Here is a 15,804-nt window from a genome sequence, read left to right on the forward strand (position 1 = left end):
AAAAAAAAAAAAAAAAAAAAAAAAAAAAAAAAAAAAAAAAAAAAAAAAAAAAAAAAAAAAAAAACTCACTTCCCCATTAAATATCCCTCTTTAAAAAATAAAAATAAATATTAAATAATAAATAAATAAATATACCTGAATCCAAGCCAATTGTTCTTGGTTACCGTAAAATAAAAAATAAAAAAACTTTCCCCAAAATCTTCCTCTCGTACAAAATCCATTGTATATTCAGGTAAGTATTCTAGTCATTCTATTGGGTGTTACATTTATGAGGTTTTCAATACTACGAAGATAGGAGTTTTGGTTGGAATTTTTAAATTTCCTTTGGATCAAAATTCCATCAATTTCGTTACAATTAAGTTGATGAGGGTTAGAAAATTAAATACAAAAATAATTTATGTGTTCACGTAAATCAGGATACTTCTTCGTTTTGCTTTGTTGAGGAAAATTAGAAGTGTTAATCACATGCCTTGAAACATAGAAGAAGAAAAAAATGTAGTGCTATGACTCTAGAGATGAAAAGGGATGTACCCAAGTATACTAGTAAATTTGCTTCAATAAAAAACGACAAAGGGGACTTGATAGACGACAATATCCTATAGGCTGTTATATGTATTGAGAGTGGTTTTATCAAAAGAAAACTTCGTCACTACAAAATACGTAGTTATGAAATTAAAGCGTTGATATGAACCAATATGAGTTTATTAAATGAAAGACTCACTAGCTAAACTAGGTAAAATTCGTAAGTGCCTTTAATAAGGATTAAGCTTTGGGAGTGGCAAAATGTAGAAACTTCCTCACCTTGGTGTGAATTGAATGATTTAAGCTAAGTTTGAGAATGACTAAAGTGGAGAGATTGTGAATTGATTTAATGTTATTGAGTTATGGTTCGAATAAGGAGTTAGGATCATGATAAAAGTTTTATAGGAATTTATGATGAAAATGTAATGTATGAATCTGATTAAACTATTCTAGTTGATGGAAGGAAGCAAGTCATCTTGGAGAAAGTGAGAAAGTTGGAATTAATGTTAGTACTCCTTGTAAGAAATCAAGATTTTTATGAATATGAAGGGACAAAATAAGGACTCCGAAGCGTGTGGATGAAATCATTGGAGAGTGAGGACGAAATAAGGACTCCGAAACTCACAAATTTCCTAGACACTCCCCTCGATCTTTAGCCAACTGCCCAGACGTCCTCGAGTACTTGCAACGAAGAATGGAAAGGAAAATAGAGAGAGAGAAAAAGAGATCCAAACTTCGGCGAGTCAAAAACCGATGTGCCAGGCACCTAAATCGACCAACCAACATCCACTGAAAATCAAAACCCACACAACGCCGTCACTCGTGTCGTCGAAAAAAAAAATTCAAAATTTGGATTTTTGAGAAACCCCGATCTACCTCCCTAGAAGTCCACCAAACATGAAGCTTCGTGGAAGAGAGGAGGAGAAGTTGATAGAGAGATAGGGAGAGAAAAGACGTCGAAGTCATCAATACAAATCGTTTAGCCAATATTCACTTTGAATTTTCTCTATCCTATTTTTTTGTGTTAATCTAGATCAAGGGTGTGCGTTGTTGTCCGATCCTAACAACTAGTATCAAGCTAGGTGCTCGATCTGTGAAGATGGAAAGCTTAAAGATTGAAATTGAGAAGTTCGATGGATCCGATTTCGATTTCTGGAAAATGCAGATTGAAGATTATCTATATTAGAAAGGTATTCACTAACCTCTGTTGGGGGTGATGCCGGATACCATGACCACGGAGTAGTGGAAGCTCAAGGATCGACAAGCCATAGGGCTGATCTGGTTGACGCTGTCCAGAAACGTGGCGTTCAACATCATCAAGGAGAAGACAATGTCAAATCTGATGAAGGCGCTATTGAATATGTACGAAAAACCGTCGGCTATGAACAAGGTGTATTTGATGCGGAGATTGTTCAATCTACAGATGTTTGAAGGTGAATATGTTGTTGATCATATAAATGAATTCAAAATGATCGTAAGTCAACTGAGTTCGGTGGAAATTAATTTCGATGATGAAATTAGAGCATTGATTTTGATGTCATATTTACCCGAGTCGTGGGATAGTGTTGTTGTCGCAATCAGTAGTTCTTGAAGATCTGATGAACTCAAGTTTGATGAAATTCGAGATGTAGTTCTCAGCGAAAGTATTCGCAAACGAGAAATTGGAAATTCATCTGGTAGTGCTCTCAGTGTTGACCAACGGGGAAGAAGTAAACCGAAGGGCCCAAACAATGGGCGATCAAAATCAAAGAACCAAGTAAAATCTCCAAATAGACCAAACGTAACGTGTTGGAATTGTGGAGAAAAAGATCACATTTGGACAGATTGTAAAAGACCAAAGAGGAAGAAGAATCACAAATCTGGAGATAATGATGATTCTATAAATTCAGCAGAAGACATTGGGGATGCTCTAATCCTCAGTGTGGACAGTTCGATTGAATCCTGAATTTTGGATTCAAGTGCATCTTTTCATTAATCTCCAGATAAAGAGTTGTTCCGGACTTTCAAGTCTAGAAATTTCGAGAAGGTGTATCTTGCCGACAATAAAGATTTGGAGATTAAAGGAAAAGGAGATGTATGCATAAAAACTCAGGCAGGAAATCAGTGGATATTAATGAATGTCAGATGTATTCCTGGTCTCAAGAAGAACCTGATCTCTATTGTTAAGTTGGATAGCACAGGTTATGCAACAGAGTTGGAAGAGTTCGTGGAAGATTATGAAGGGTGCTATGGTGGTAGCACGTGGCTCAAAATTTGGAACCTTATACACCACTGCAGGGTGTATGAACATAGTTGCTGTTACTGAGAGTGCTTCAAATTCAAGTCTATGGCACAATAGACTTGGACATATGAGCGTGAAAGGAATGAAGATGTTGGCTGCGAAAGGATTTTTAGAAGGTTTGAAATCTGTGATGTGGGTGTCGTGAGAACTGCGTTATGAGCAAACAGAAACAAATTAGCTTCACAAGGATCCAAAGAATTGAAGAGTGTGCAGTTGGAAATGGTCCATACAGATGTGGAGCATGGTTCCAAGACCATGAAGCAAGTGAGAGTTGAGCTTGAGTTGTAGGGAAACTCATCTAGTGATGTTGTAGCAGATACTCATGAAACTCCTAAGACTACTGCTGAGAAACCAAATGTGGAGCAAGGTTCCAAGACAACGAAGCAAGTGGAACTTGAGGTTGAGTTGCGGAAAAAATCACCTACTGAGGTTGTAGAAGATACTCAAGAAACTCTTGAAATTGTTGTAGAGGAACCCGCGGTAGAGCAAGTGACACCTGAACTGGTATTGAGAAGATCATCCAGTACTATCGGAGTACTAGATATGTATGTATCTTCATTACACTATCTGTTGCTGATGAAAGGGAATCACGAGCCCTTTGATGAGGCCCTACAGTTGGAGGATACAACCAAGTGGAAGCAAGCCATGGATGATGGGATGTCTAGGCTTAAAAAATGTGTTGTACTGAGGCTGAGTACGTGGCAATAGCTAAAGTTGGAAAGGAGAGAATATGGATGATTGACTATATGGAAGAATTGGGCAAGAAGCAACATGAAAAAATTCTTTATAGAGATAGTCAGAGTGTCATACAGTTGGTGAGGAACCCGGTCTATCATTTAAAGATAAACACGGAAGACCATTTCTGATATGAATCAAGAGACATCAATCATACAATATGCTTGAATGAATATGTGAAGAAAATATTGTTGAAATTATCGAAATATATTTCAATTCATGCCACATTGAAGAAGAATGAAGTTTCATGTTTTAAATTTTGGGTGGATTACAATTTAAAGTAATTTAGAGTTATTGTATTTCATTAATGTATTTTAAGACTTTTAATTTACTTTAGGTTACAATTACATAAGGGTTAATTATGACCATTAAGTATAAATGTTACGAATGCATTTAGTAGTCTCATTTTGAGGCTATATAAAGCCATGTATGTTGTATTTGTAAGAGACTAGGAAAATATAGTAAAAGAAGCATTTGTGCTTTTCTTTAGCCAATGACTAAGTTTCTTTGCAATTCTATGTAGTTTAGGTTGCATGTAGAATCATTCAAGCTCGACATAATCAATGTTGCTTGTGGAGTGATTCGAATCTCAAACAAGTGTTTTTGGTTTGAGATATTTGATCAACAAGAATCATTCAAGCTAGAAATGATCGATCTTGCTTATGGAGTGATTCGAATTTCAAACAAGTGTTCTTGCCTTGAGATATTCGATCAACAAGGTAATCCGAATAGTCTCTTGGTTCATATCAATTTCACTTGCAAGTTAGTGAAAGATGGTGATATGTTTTGAGAAAATAGAGGGTGCAAAGAATCCAGTAAACATGTTGACAAAATGTGTTGATGTTGGAATATTGAGGTTGTGTAGAGCCTCAATTGATATGGGGCAGTGAAGATGCTCATGGCCGTTTGAGAAATGAAATTCTTGGTTGACTAGATCAGTCTCCAAGTGGAGAATTGTTAGGTTGTGAAGCCTCATACTCCTTTATAGCTTAGTCAACAGTTATACATAGTAAAACTATATATGGTAAATGAAATATAAAGTAAATTATCATATAAATAGTCATGTATGGCAAAAAACTATATTCGGTAGAGCTATATATGGTAGGTTGTTATATATAGTAGATGATATCTGGTAAAACTATATATATTAAGCTGAACCATATATATATATATCCATCCGGCAGAGCTTTGAAAATGTATTTTTTATACTTTTTGTATTCTCTATATTCTCTCTTACGGTACATACCTGAAGTCATCAATACAAATTCTTTAGCCAATATTTTTCTTGCCTTTTCTCTATCCTGTTCTATGTGTTATCTAGATCGAGTGTGTGTGTTGTTATGCGATCCTAACAGAGTCAGGTGAAGAAGAAAGGATCCGACCTATTCTGATACGGGTCGGACCCAAACGGCCTCAGCCAAACCCACGCACCTGCAACCAACGTGGGCTTCGGCCCAGTTCAGCGACAGCAACCTGTGATGTAACCCATAACCCGCGACCTGCCTGCCACCCGGGTCGCCAGCCCAGCCTGCAAACCCGAGAGTCGCGGCCCAACCTGTAATCTAGCAGCCTAGCTTGCATCCTACTCACCTGCGGCCCAACCTGCAACCCAGTAAGCCCTGCCTGCAGCCGAACGACCTGAGGCCCATAAACTGAGACCAATATGTCACAGCAGCCCACGCTTGTAGACGCGACCCGCGAGCTGACCCGAATTGTGGCTTGACCCGAGATGCTTGCACACGACGTGGCCCTCGCCTTGCCTGCCACGTGTCGACCAACGATGTAAGCTGCCATTCATCTTGGTCGGCTTAGGTGGCTCGGATTTTGCCATTTTGGCCCAATTTCCATTGTTCCAACCGTCTCGAACCTGTTGCAGCGTCAATTAAGGTATTTGAGCCGTATTTCATATTCATTAGTTGAATTAGTATTAAATGGTGAAATACTAACGAAATGTGACAACGGTGTGATAGGAAACAAATTCCGACGACATTTAAAGCAGCTTTTGAGAAACGGGAGCTAACGTTAAAATTAAGGAGAACGCCGGCTAAGGCCAACTAAGTAAGTGGTATTACTATAAGATAGACTATAAATTGTATGAGCTTTGATGTATGATTGATGTGATTACCGCGATGACGTATGAAATATTTATGATTTATGATGTATGAGATATATCGTATGATGTCATACGTGAGTTATATTACAATGTATGAGCTATGATATACGTACTTGAAATGCTTGATGCATTTGGTGGCATTATGATGAGTATGATGTTTTGCATGATGTTTACCTTAATATGATGATGTTTTCCATATTAAGCATGTTGTGTGACAATGATTGCCATATAGCATCATGTCGATAGATCGACCTAGGACACAACCCTAAGCGCATGAAAAACGATATTAATATAAATATCTAACGTGTATGTGTTACTAAACGTAACAAAGAGATGAGACTAGGGTTGTGTCAGAAAAGATGTTAAGATGAGAATTAGAGGGAACTCATGCATGTTGTGTGTACATAAGCATTGGGCTACTTCTGTTTTATGATGATGAGTGCGAACGCGTTCAAATGATGATGACGGTGTTCATAGTGAGCAGTGGTCTGCTGACCTCCGGACGTTGCTACAGACAGCTAGCTCGAAAGTGGGTCTAGGAGGTGTGTAAACCGTCTGGGAATTCACAATCGCACGTGTGGGTCATGTGTAGAGAAGTGCTACACATCCATAGTAGTCATAACTGGAGGCCCCCCTAGTATGAGAAAGAGATAGAGATGGATCCCTAGAGCATGATTGCATGTGTTTGCATTTAGCATAACCCCTATAGTGGGGTTACTTACTGAGTATTCTTCGAACTACTCAGGCCGTGTGCCACATCATTTTTTCAAGTAAAGGCAAGGCGTCCATATCGCAAATAGAGACCATGATACGTACATAGGGTAGATGCATATTTCAATTCCTAGTCTTAGGTTAGAAAAGGTTGTGTTGGATCTCCATTTTAAATTATTTTGTAATTGTTTTTTTTTTAAAAAAATTTATTTTGAATTCCAGTATTTCGTTTGAAACACATAAGACAATGGCGGTGTTTTCTAGAGATGAAATTGTTTAAATGTTTACGACATTTATGCTAGAAATGATATTTTTTAAAAGTTATATTTCACATATTAAATGAGCATGGGATGTTAGTAGCGACTTTGAGCGAGTAGAAATTTAGGATCTTACATAACTTGTGTATACCTACCCTATTAAAAAAATTATTTCATTGGTTTACATGTTTTATATCTTTCAAAAACTTGACGAGCATTGTATAATTAAGTAGTGCTATGTTCTATAAAGAAAATTGAAGCATAGAGAGAATATGAAGTGATTCACTTTTATTTATAGTTTTGCTTTTTTAGTAGACTGAGGTGAGGAATACAACTTCATTCTGTAGAGAAAGCTTAGGGAAGGAGAGATTGTAGGTCTAGCAGGTGGGGATGGGAATGCCACAGGAAGAAGCTATCTTTTTAGCATTGGGAGACTCTAAATAAGGCTTCAATATTGGGCTTTTCAGGTATTCACAAAGGCATCCCTCTTGCTTCTTCACTTTATCACAGCATTCCGCTGTCGGCGGCTCTGTGGATTTGAGTGCAGGAAGACATGCTCTCATCTCCGTCGGATCGCAATTCACCGCCTCTGCCACTCCAGCTCCAGTGAGGAGCGCCACCATCGCCATCACTGCCACCAGAAGGTAAAGCCTTTTCTTCATTGTTGCTGAAAACAAAGATGAATATATTGGTTGTATTTGTGATGAAGTTTCAAGTAGTATTTATAGCGCTTGTAAACTGGAAGCTGTGCACACAATACTTGCTTCTGGTCAGTTAGGAGTGCAGCCAAATTAATAACATCAATTACCATATATATAAAGGAAACGGAAGCCAACAAAGTGCCTAAAGTAAACATTTTTTTGGCGGTGTAACGGAAGGCAAGGGTCGCAAACCACCAAATGTAATAAGAACGGATTGTTGAAAATATGACAAAAGTCATACGTCATCTAATCGAGGAACATATGAATGATAGTCTCTCTATTCATGTGAAACCATAGATAAAGTTAAGAGAACATACCCTCTATTATACTATTGTGAAATTGATTGTTATGGAATCTTTAAATAGGAATTAGGATTGATTAATCTTTTCTTTCTTGATTGAGTTGGGTGATTGCAAAAATCTCATTTAAGAGACGGGTCTCATGGCTCATTCATTAATTGTAATAAGAAACGATAACCGGCGGTAATTTGAAGCAATATTGAGGAATGGGAGTGAACGTACTAGAATTAGGAAGAACTCCGACTAAGGTCAACCAAGAAAGTGGGCCTACTGCCGTATGGTTATAATTGTGTGTTGTATGATGGCACGCATCATATGTTTGTATACGTAAACTCTTATGAAATGAGATGTATATGCTATGAGATAGGATTGTTATGTTGTATTTGATGAAGTGACATGTTTATGATATGATGTGTTGAAGACATGCTCTGGATATGTTGTTTAATTGTTATCATATATGATATGTTATGTGTACGATGTAGATTGTTATTTTTGAAAGCATGAATACATTATGATATGATATATGTGCGACATGAATAATATGATATGATTGAAATGCAAAACAATGAACTAGCATGAAATACAACCCCGACATACGCATGGAAGCTATGATGAATGATATGATAAACATTATGAGAAATAATATAATATGAAGAAAACACTAGTGGGGTTGTATTAAACCATGATGAAAATGAAAAAAAGTTAGGATTTCATGCATTTTTGTGTGATGATGGCACTGGGGGCTAGTAGTTGCACTCCCCTCACTATAGATATATTTCTGTTCATTTGATATAACCATGATTAGCAAGTCGATCCTTCATAGGTTGTTCGTAACAAAAGTTGGATCATTTTACCGTTTTTACCCCTAAAGTTACTTCTTGTTCCGTAAGTCCCACTAATCCTCTAATGAACAATTGATTTGTGGTCCAACCACCAAACCAAATCCCTCTCGAGCCAATGAGAGGGTGAGACCCCTTGTTCAAGACCTGGAGTCAATACTTAAGGGAACAACCTCTTTATTGTCTCTAAAAGCGGGTAGGAGTGAGTTCTATCATGCACCCTATGTCTCCAGCTATTCACCCAGTCTTACCATTGAAATGGGAGGCTTATTGAGTCAACGAACTCAGGTCACTCTCACCTATGCAAATGTAAGGATAATTCTGAATAAAAAGGTGTTTTTGTTAGAAAATAAACTTACATGTTTTGTTTTTTTTGTTTTTTGTTTTTTTTGTTTTTAATTCTATCAAAAGGAATTTAATTATGAGGGCATAATTATCTACCGGGAGAGCAAATAGGGGAGAAATTTACTGAAGGGAAAGTAAATGGGTGGAAAAAAGAATGGGTAGTTAAAGCCAAATTTGGCCTCAGTAAATGCTATAAAAGAAGGGCTCATGTATATTCAATGTAATCGTGCAGATAGAAATAACAACAAGAAAGAGAACAAAAACATTGACGGTCTGAATTGGTGTGCAAGAACCTTGAGAACTTCTTTGTCTCCTTATCTCTCTCTCCCCTTGTGTCTTAATTAGTGTGTAATAACCTCTTGAGAACTTCTTTGTCTCCTTGTCTCTCTCCCTTTGCGACACCTCCTTTCTTAAAGTTTTGTGAGAGTTATCTAAATGAGTTAGATTCAGAGTGAGTGTTTTATTTCGAGGTTGATATCAGAGCAACTTTAGCGATTTCAATTGGTATCATAGCGATTTCAATTCCAACAAGTTGGCTTGAGAGCTGCGTTCAATTTTCTACAAATTGATATCAGAGCCGATGGCGAACATCATGGGACAAATGCCACTACAACGATTGACGAAGACGAACAACGAGAATTGGAGCATCCAAATGAAAGCCCTTCTCGATTCGCAAGACGCATGGGAGGTGGTCGAAGACGGTTTCGAAGAACCATTTGATACCACGGGTTACACGGTGGTGCAAAACAAGGCGCTAAAGAAATTACGGTCAAAGGATTAGGCAGAACTATACATGCTGTTTCGAGCTGTTGACGAGTCGGGCTTTGAGAAGATTGCAATGGCAACTACTTCAAAAGAAGCGTGGGACACTTTAGAAAAGGTGTTCAAAGGAACCGACCAAGTCAAGCAGGTGCGTCTCCAGACTCTGCGTGGCGAGTTGGAGAGCATGAAGATGGAGTCAGAAAATGTATCTGACTACATTACTCGTGTACAGACCATGACGAATCAATTAAATCGGAAGGGAGAAATGTTACCCGAAACGCGGGTTGTGGAAAAAATCTTGAGGTCATTAATAGACAACTTCGAGAATGTTATTTGTGCCATAGAGGAATTGAAGGACCTGACCAAGTTCACAGTCAATGAGCTTGCCGGTTCTCTTGAGGCACACGAGCAACGTAAGAAAACGAAGGAGGAACCACTCGATCAAGTGATTCAGACGAAGACAACAATAAAGGATGGAAAAGTTCTCTACACACAAAATTTTCGAGGTAGAGATAGTGGAAGCCGCGGGAATGGTCTGGGTGGTCAAGGCAATAGTCACGAAGAAAACTACGAAGAAAAAAGACTATCGAGCCAAGCAAATTGGCATGGAAGAGGACGTATTCAAGGGCGCGGTCAAAGATACAATCCCAACATCAAGAACTTCAAGTGTCAGAAATATGACCATTATGCAAATAATTGTAACTCTGAAAAATGTTATAATTGTGGCAGAATGGGTTCACTATGCGAGAGACTGTCTAGCCAAAGAAAAGGTGGAAGAGACCATCAATCTAGCCATGGATGACGCAACAAGTGGAGGCATCCTCTTGATGGCTCAAAACGAAGAGCCGAATACAAAAGGAGACGACGGTGCGAAAGATGAAGGCGGTAGTCGTGAGATAGTGGAAGTAAGGTGATACGCAGCGGATTTGGCGAAATCACAGTATCAGAGATGAGGAAATCAAAGGAAGATGAACAACGAGCTCAAATAGCCGGAAAAGCAATTCGAGGAAGAAAGAAGAAAGAGGATGAAATTTGAAGAAGAAAAGGAAGAGCTGGAAACAAAAGTTGAAAGGTTAGAGAAGGAAGAGAATGGGCAATCTCTGAACTTGCGAAGAAAGTTGAAGAAGGTGTGAAGAAAGAGAATGACCTGTTAATGGAGATTGAGGGTCTAGTGGACGAGCTAGTGAGAGAGAAGAAAGATATAGAGATACTGATTCAACAGAGAAACTCTCTCGACTTGAACCTGAATCAAGTCCAATAGGAGACAGTGAATTTACGACACACGATTGAGACACTCACTCGTGATAAAACCAAAATGGAGAAAACAAGAATGCTAGCTGTAAAAGTTGTTGTGGACTTACGAAGAGAATTGAGTAAACAGAACAAAGCCGTGATATCTGAGTCAAGCATAGCTGAGAACTGGAGAAATGAAAACTTAGAGCCTTAGATGGGATGGTCTCAAGAAGATCCAAATAAAATTTCATCAGAGAAGGACAATCCCAATTTTTCGCTCGAGGAAAGGAAGAGAAAATTGAAGAAATCACGACCGAAATCAAGAAAACGAAAACGACGCAAGAGGAGTTATTGAGTAAGAAGTATTTAAGTTTATGGGGGAGTTTTGTTGGAAAATAAACTTAAATGTTTTTGTTTTTTGTAATTGAGTCCAAACGAATTTAATTACGAGGGCATAATTATCTCAGGTAGAGAGAGGAAACAGGGGAGCAATTTACCGAGAGAAAGGAAATGGGTGAAAAAAATAGTGGGTAGTTAAAGTCAAATTTTGCCTCATGAAATGCTGTAAGAAGGCCTCATGTATTCAATGTAATCGTGCAGAGAGAAATAACAACAAAAAAGAGAAGAAAAACATTACAACAAAAAAGAGAAGAAAAACATTGACCTTCTGAATTTGTGTGTAACAACCTCTTCAGAACTTCTTTGTCTCCTTGTCTCTCTCTCCCTTTGCAACACCTCCTTTCTTAAAGTTTCATGAGAGTTATCTAAACGAGTTAGATTCAGAGCGAGCATTTTATTTCGAGGTTGATATCGGAGCAACTTTAGCTTACTTCATCAAATTGGTATCAGAGCGATTTCAATTCCAACAAATTGGTATCAGAGCAGCGTTAGCTTCAACAAATTGGCATTAGAATTGCGTTCAATTTTCTACATGTTCATAGTAAGCAATTTTCTACATGTTCATAGTTAACTCACAATTAAAGTTGAATTACCTAGGTCATCGAGTGAAAAAATCAGTCTCAACAGTAAACGACACTATAAATTAAGTAGTGCTATGTTCAATTTTTCTAATGATTTTATGATGTATAAAAAAGAGAGAAAATTGAAGAACAGAGAGAAAATATGAATATGAAGTGATTCACTCTTATTTATAGTTTTGTTTTTTAGTAGACTGAGTTGAGGAATACAACTTCATTTTGTACAAAAGCCTTAGGGAAGGAGAGATTGTAGGTCTAGCAGGTGGGGATGGGAATGCCACAGGAAGAAGCTATCTTTTTAGCATTGGGAGACTCTAAATAAGGCTTCAATATTGGGCTTTTCAGGTATTCACAAAGGCATCCCTCTTGCTTCTTCACTTTATCACAGCATTCCGCTGTCGGCGGCTCTGAGGATTTGATTGCAGGAAGACATGCTCTCATCTCCATCGGATCGCAATTCACCGCCTCTGCCGCTCCTGCTCCAGTGAGGAGCGCCACCATCGCCATCACTGCCACCAAAAGGCAAAGCCTTTTCTTCATTGTTGTTGAAAACAGAGATGAATATATTGGTTGTATTTGTGATGAAGTTTCAAGTAGTATTTATAGCGCTTGTAAAGTGGAAGCTGTGCACACAATACTTGCTTCTGGTCGGTTAGGAGTGCAGCCAAATTAATAACATCGATTACCATATATATAAAGGAAACGGAAGGCAACAAAACAAAGTACCTAAAGCAAGCATTTTTTTTGGTGGTGTAACGGTAAGGGTCGTAAACCACCAAATGTGATAAGAACGGATTGTTGAAAATATGACAAAAGTCATACGTAATCGAGGAACATAACAGGCATATTAGGTTACAGTCTCTCTATTCATGTGACACCACAAATAAAGTTAAGAGAATAGACACTCTATTATACTATTGTGAGAATTGATTGTTATCCGAGTCTTTAAATAGGAATGATGAAATATTTTTCTCTTGATTCCCTCCCTTGGGTGATTGCAAAAATCTCATTCAAGAGTTGGTTTCATGGCTCATTCATTAATTGTAATAGGAAACAATAACTGGCAGTAATTTGAAGCAATATTGAGGAACGGGAGTGAACGTACTCAAATTAGGGAGAACACCGGCTAAGGCCAACCAAGAAAGTGGGCCTACCGCCTATGGTTATAATTGTGTGTTGTATGATGGCACATGTCATATGTTTCTATATGTAAACTGTTATGAAATGAGATGTATATGCTATGAGATGTGATTGTTATGTTGTATTTGATGAAGTGCATATGATGCACGTGTCATATGTTTGTATTTGTATATGCTATGAGATGTGGATTGTTATTTTTGAAAGCATGAAGACGTTATGATATGATATATGTGTGACATGAATAACATGACATGATTGAAATGCAAAACATTGAACTACCATGAAATACAACCCCGACGTACGCATGGAAACTATGATAAACGTTATGAGAAATAATATGAAAAATGATATGATATGATGAAAAACAATAGTGGGGTTGTATTAAACCATAATGAAAATGAAAAAAAAAAAAGTTGGGATTTCATGCATTATTGTGTGATCATGCATTGGAGGCTACCTTTATTCCTTCACGATAGTACTTACGCGTACGCTGCGAGGTAGGGGAACAATCATTATATTTATCATAATGTTGCTGCGACGATTGCTATTCTTAACGGGTGTCTGGCATCAACAACTACTAGAGAATGCTCGCCCGACCAGAAAGGGTCCCAGAAGGTGTGCGATTAGAGATTGAAAAAATTAAAAGGAAAATTAGAGACAAATATGTAAGCATGCCACTTCTTTATTTATAGCTTCATTTTGTAGTAGAGATTAAGTTTGCATATACTAACGTCCGTTTCATATGAGAGCATAGGGTTCTAGCACCTAGGGACGGCGATATGGCAGATGGAAGCAACCATTCTGGCGCGAGGAGATTGTACATAAGGTTTGAACCTTGGATCTTTTAGATACCCACAAAAGCATGGTTGCTGCTGCTTCAACTTCCGGCAGCAAGCAACTGTAGGCCGCACCCCCGCTGACGTGATTGCACTGAGACATGGACTCAGCTCCGTGGGGTTACAACTCACCGCCTCCCCAACGTGAGCTCCGGTGAGAATCGCCACCACCACGAGAAGGCAAAGGCCTGAGCTATGAAGGTTCTTCATTCTTTGGGTATGTGTGTGTATTTGGCAAAGGCTTCAACCTTGATTTATAGGCTCATGAAGTGAAATGTATGCACGTAATTGCCACCCCTTTCATTAATTTCGCACTCCTCACACCTTCTTGTTTGTTAAGACTGCAGCCAAATTGATGACATATCTAAGTATAAAAGACAAATTTCTTTTTGGATAAAAGACAACGGAACAAGGTTAAAAGGGAAGGATTGGAATAGTGTAACTCCAAATTTTACTAAGCAACACGGTGTTGTGCACTGAAAGGAGAACAAATGTACTCACAACACTAATATGTCGCTCAAGAAATACAATGTGACACACAAAACTTATGATGTTTTCAACCGCAGAAAGAANAACGTCCGTTTCATATGAGAGCATAGGGTTCTAGCACCTAGGGACGGCGATATGGCAGATGGAAGCAACCATTCTGGCGCGAGGAGATTGTACATAAGGTTTGAACCTTGGATCTTTTAGATACCCACAAAAGCATGGTTGCTGCTGCTTCAACTTCCGGCAGCAAGCAACTGTAGGCCGCACCCCCGCTGACGTGATTGCACTGAGACATGGACTCAGCTCCGTGGGGTTACAACTCACCGCCTCCCCAACGTGAGCTCCGGTGAGAATCGCCACCACCACGAGAAGGCAAAGGCCTGAGCTATGAAGGTTCTTCATTCTTTGGGTATGTGTGTGTATTTGGCAAAGGCTTCAACCTTGATTTATAGGCTCATGAAGTGAAATGTATGCACGTAATTGCCACCCCTTTCATTAATTTCGCACTCCTCACACCTTCTTGTTTGTTAAGACTGCAGCCAAATTGATGACATATCTAAGTATAAAAGACAAATTTCTTTTTGGATAAAAGACAACGGAACAAGGTTAAAAGGGAAGGATTGGAATAGTGTAACTCCAAATTTTACTAAGCAACACGGTGTTGTGCACTGAAAGGAGAACAAATGTACTCACAACACTAATATGTCGCTCAAGAAATACAATGTGACACACAAAACTTATGATGTTTTCAACCGCAGAAAGAATGACATTATATAGCCTCTTGTTGAACCTAAAATTATCAGCCAAACTAACCAAACCTAAAAATATCAGCCAAACTTATCCTAGAGGATAGGACTAATCAGTCCTAGACAATAGGACCTTATGACAATTTACAACCATCTCCACCTTGTCATAAGATCTCCAAGTTGATAACTGATTTGGTTGCTACCACGTCAACACACTACCCCTTTCTTCCAACGTTGATGAAATCCAAACAATGCCAGAACTTTTCACGAGCGATCACCTTTGTCAACATATCAGCAGGGTTATCAGCAGTTCCAATTTTTAATAAACGAATATCCCCTTCGCTAATAATTTCTCCAATAAAGTGAAAACGGACATCAATATGTTGAGTACGAGCATGATGGACTTGATTTTTTTGATAAACAAATAGCGCTCTGGCTATCACAAAACACATCTATATGTTCCTGTAAAATACACAAGTCATTGATCAAACCATGCATCCAAATAACTTCTATAAAAGCTTCCGTTACTGTCATATATTCTGCTTCGGTGGTAGACAATGAAACAGTAAACTGCAATGTTGGCCATAGTAAATAAATAACCCATAGCAGATCGTCGCTTATCCAAATCACCAGCATAATCAGAATTCACATAATCAACTACAAGATTGTCAAAATTAAACATTTCTTGTTTTTGAAACTTAATACCAACATCAATAGTACCAAAAATGTACCTAAGAATCCATTTGACAGCCTGCCAATGCTCTTTACCATGATTATGCATATAACGACTCACCATGCTTACTGCGTGTGAAAGATCA

At 38.3% G+C, this 15,804-nt stretch overlaps 1 protein-coding gene across 1 annotated transcript; it reads right to left on the reverse strand.

The window, feature by feature from the left end:
- Positions 1-6,881: 6,881 nt before the first annotated feature.
- LOC111790387 (non-specific lipid-transfer protein 2-like) lies at positions 6,882-7,376 on the reverse strand. Its single transcript, XM_023671273.1, has one exon. It carries the CDS (start codon positions 7,279-7,281, stop codon positions 6,997-6,999), a length of 285 nt encoding a protein of 94 aa, XP_023527041.1. The 5' UTR covers positions 7,282-7,376; the 3' UTR covers positions 6,882-6,996.
- Positions 7,377-15,804: the final 8,428 nt, after the last annotated feature.

Source organism: Cucurbita pepo, chromosome LG03, assembly GCF_002806865.2.
Source record: "Cucurbita pepo subsp. pepo cultivar mu-cu-16 chromosome LG03, ASM280686v2, whole genome shotgun sequence".
NCBI lineage: Eukaryota > Viridiplantae > Streptophyta > Magnoliopsida > Cucurbitales > Cucurbitaceae > Cucurbita > Cucurbita pepo.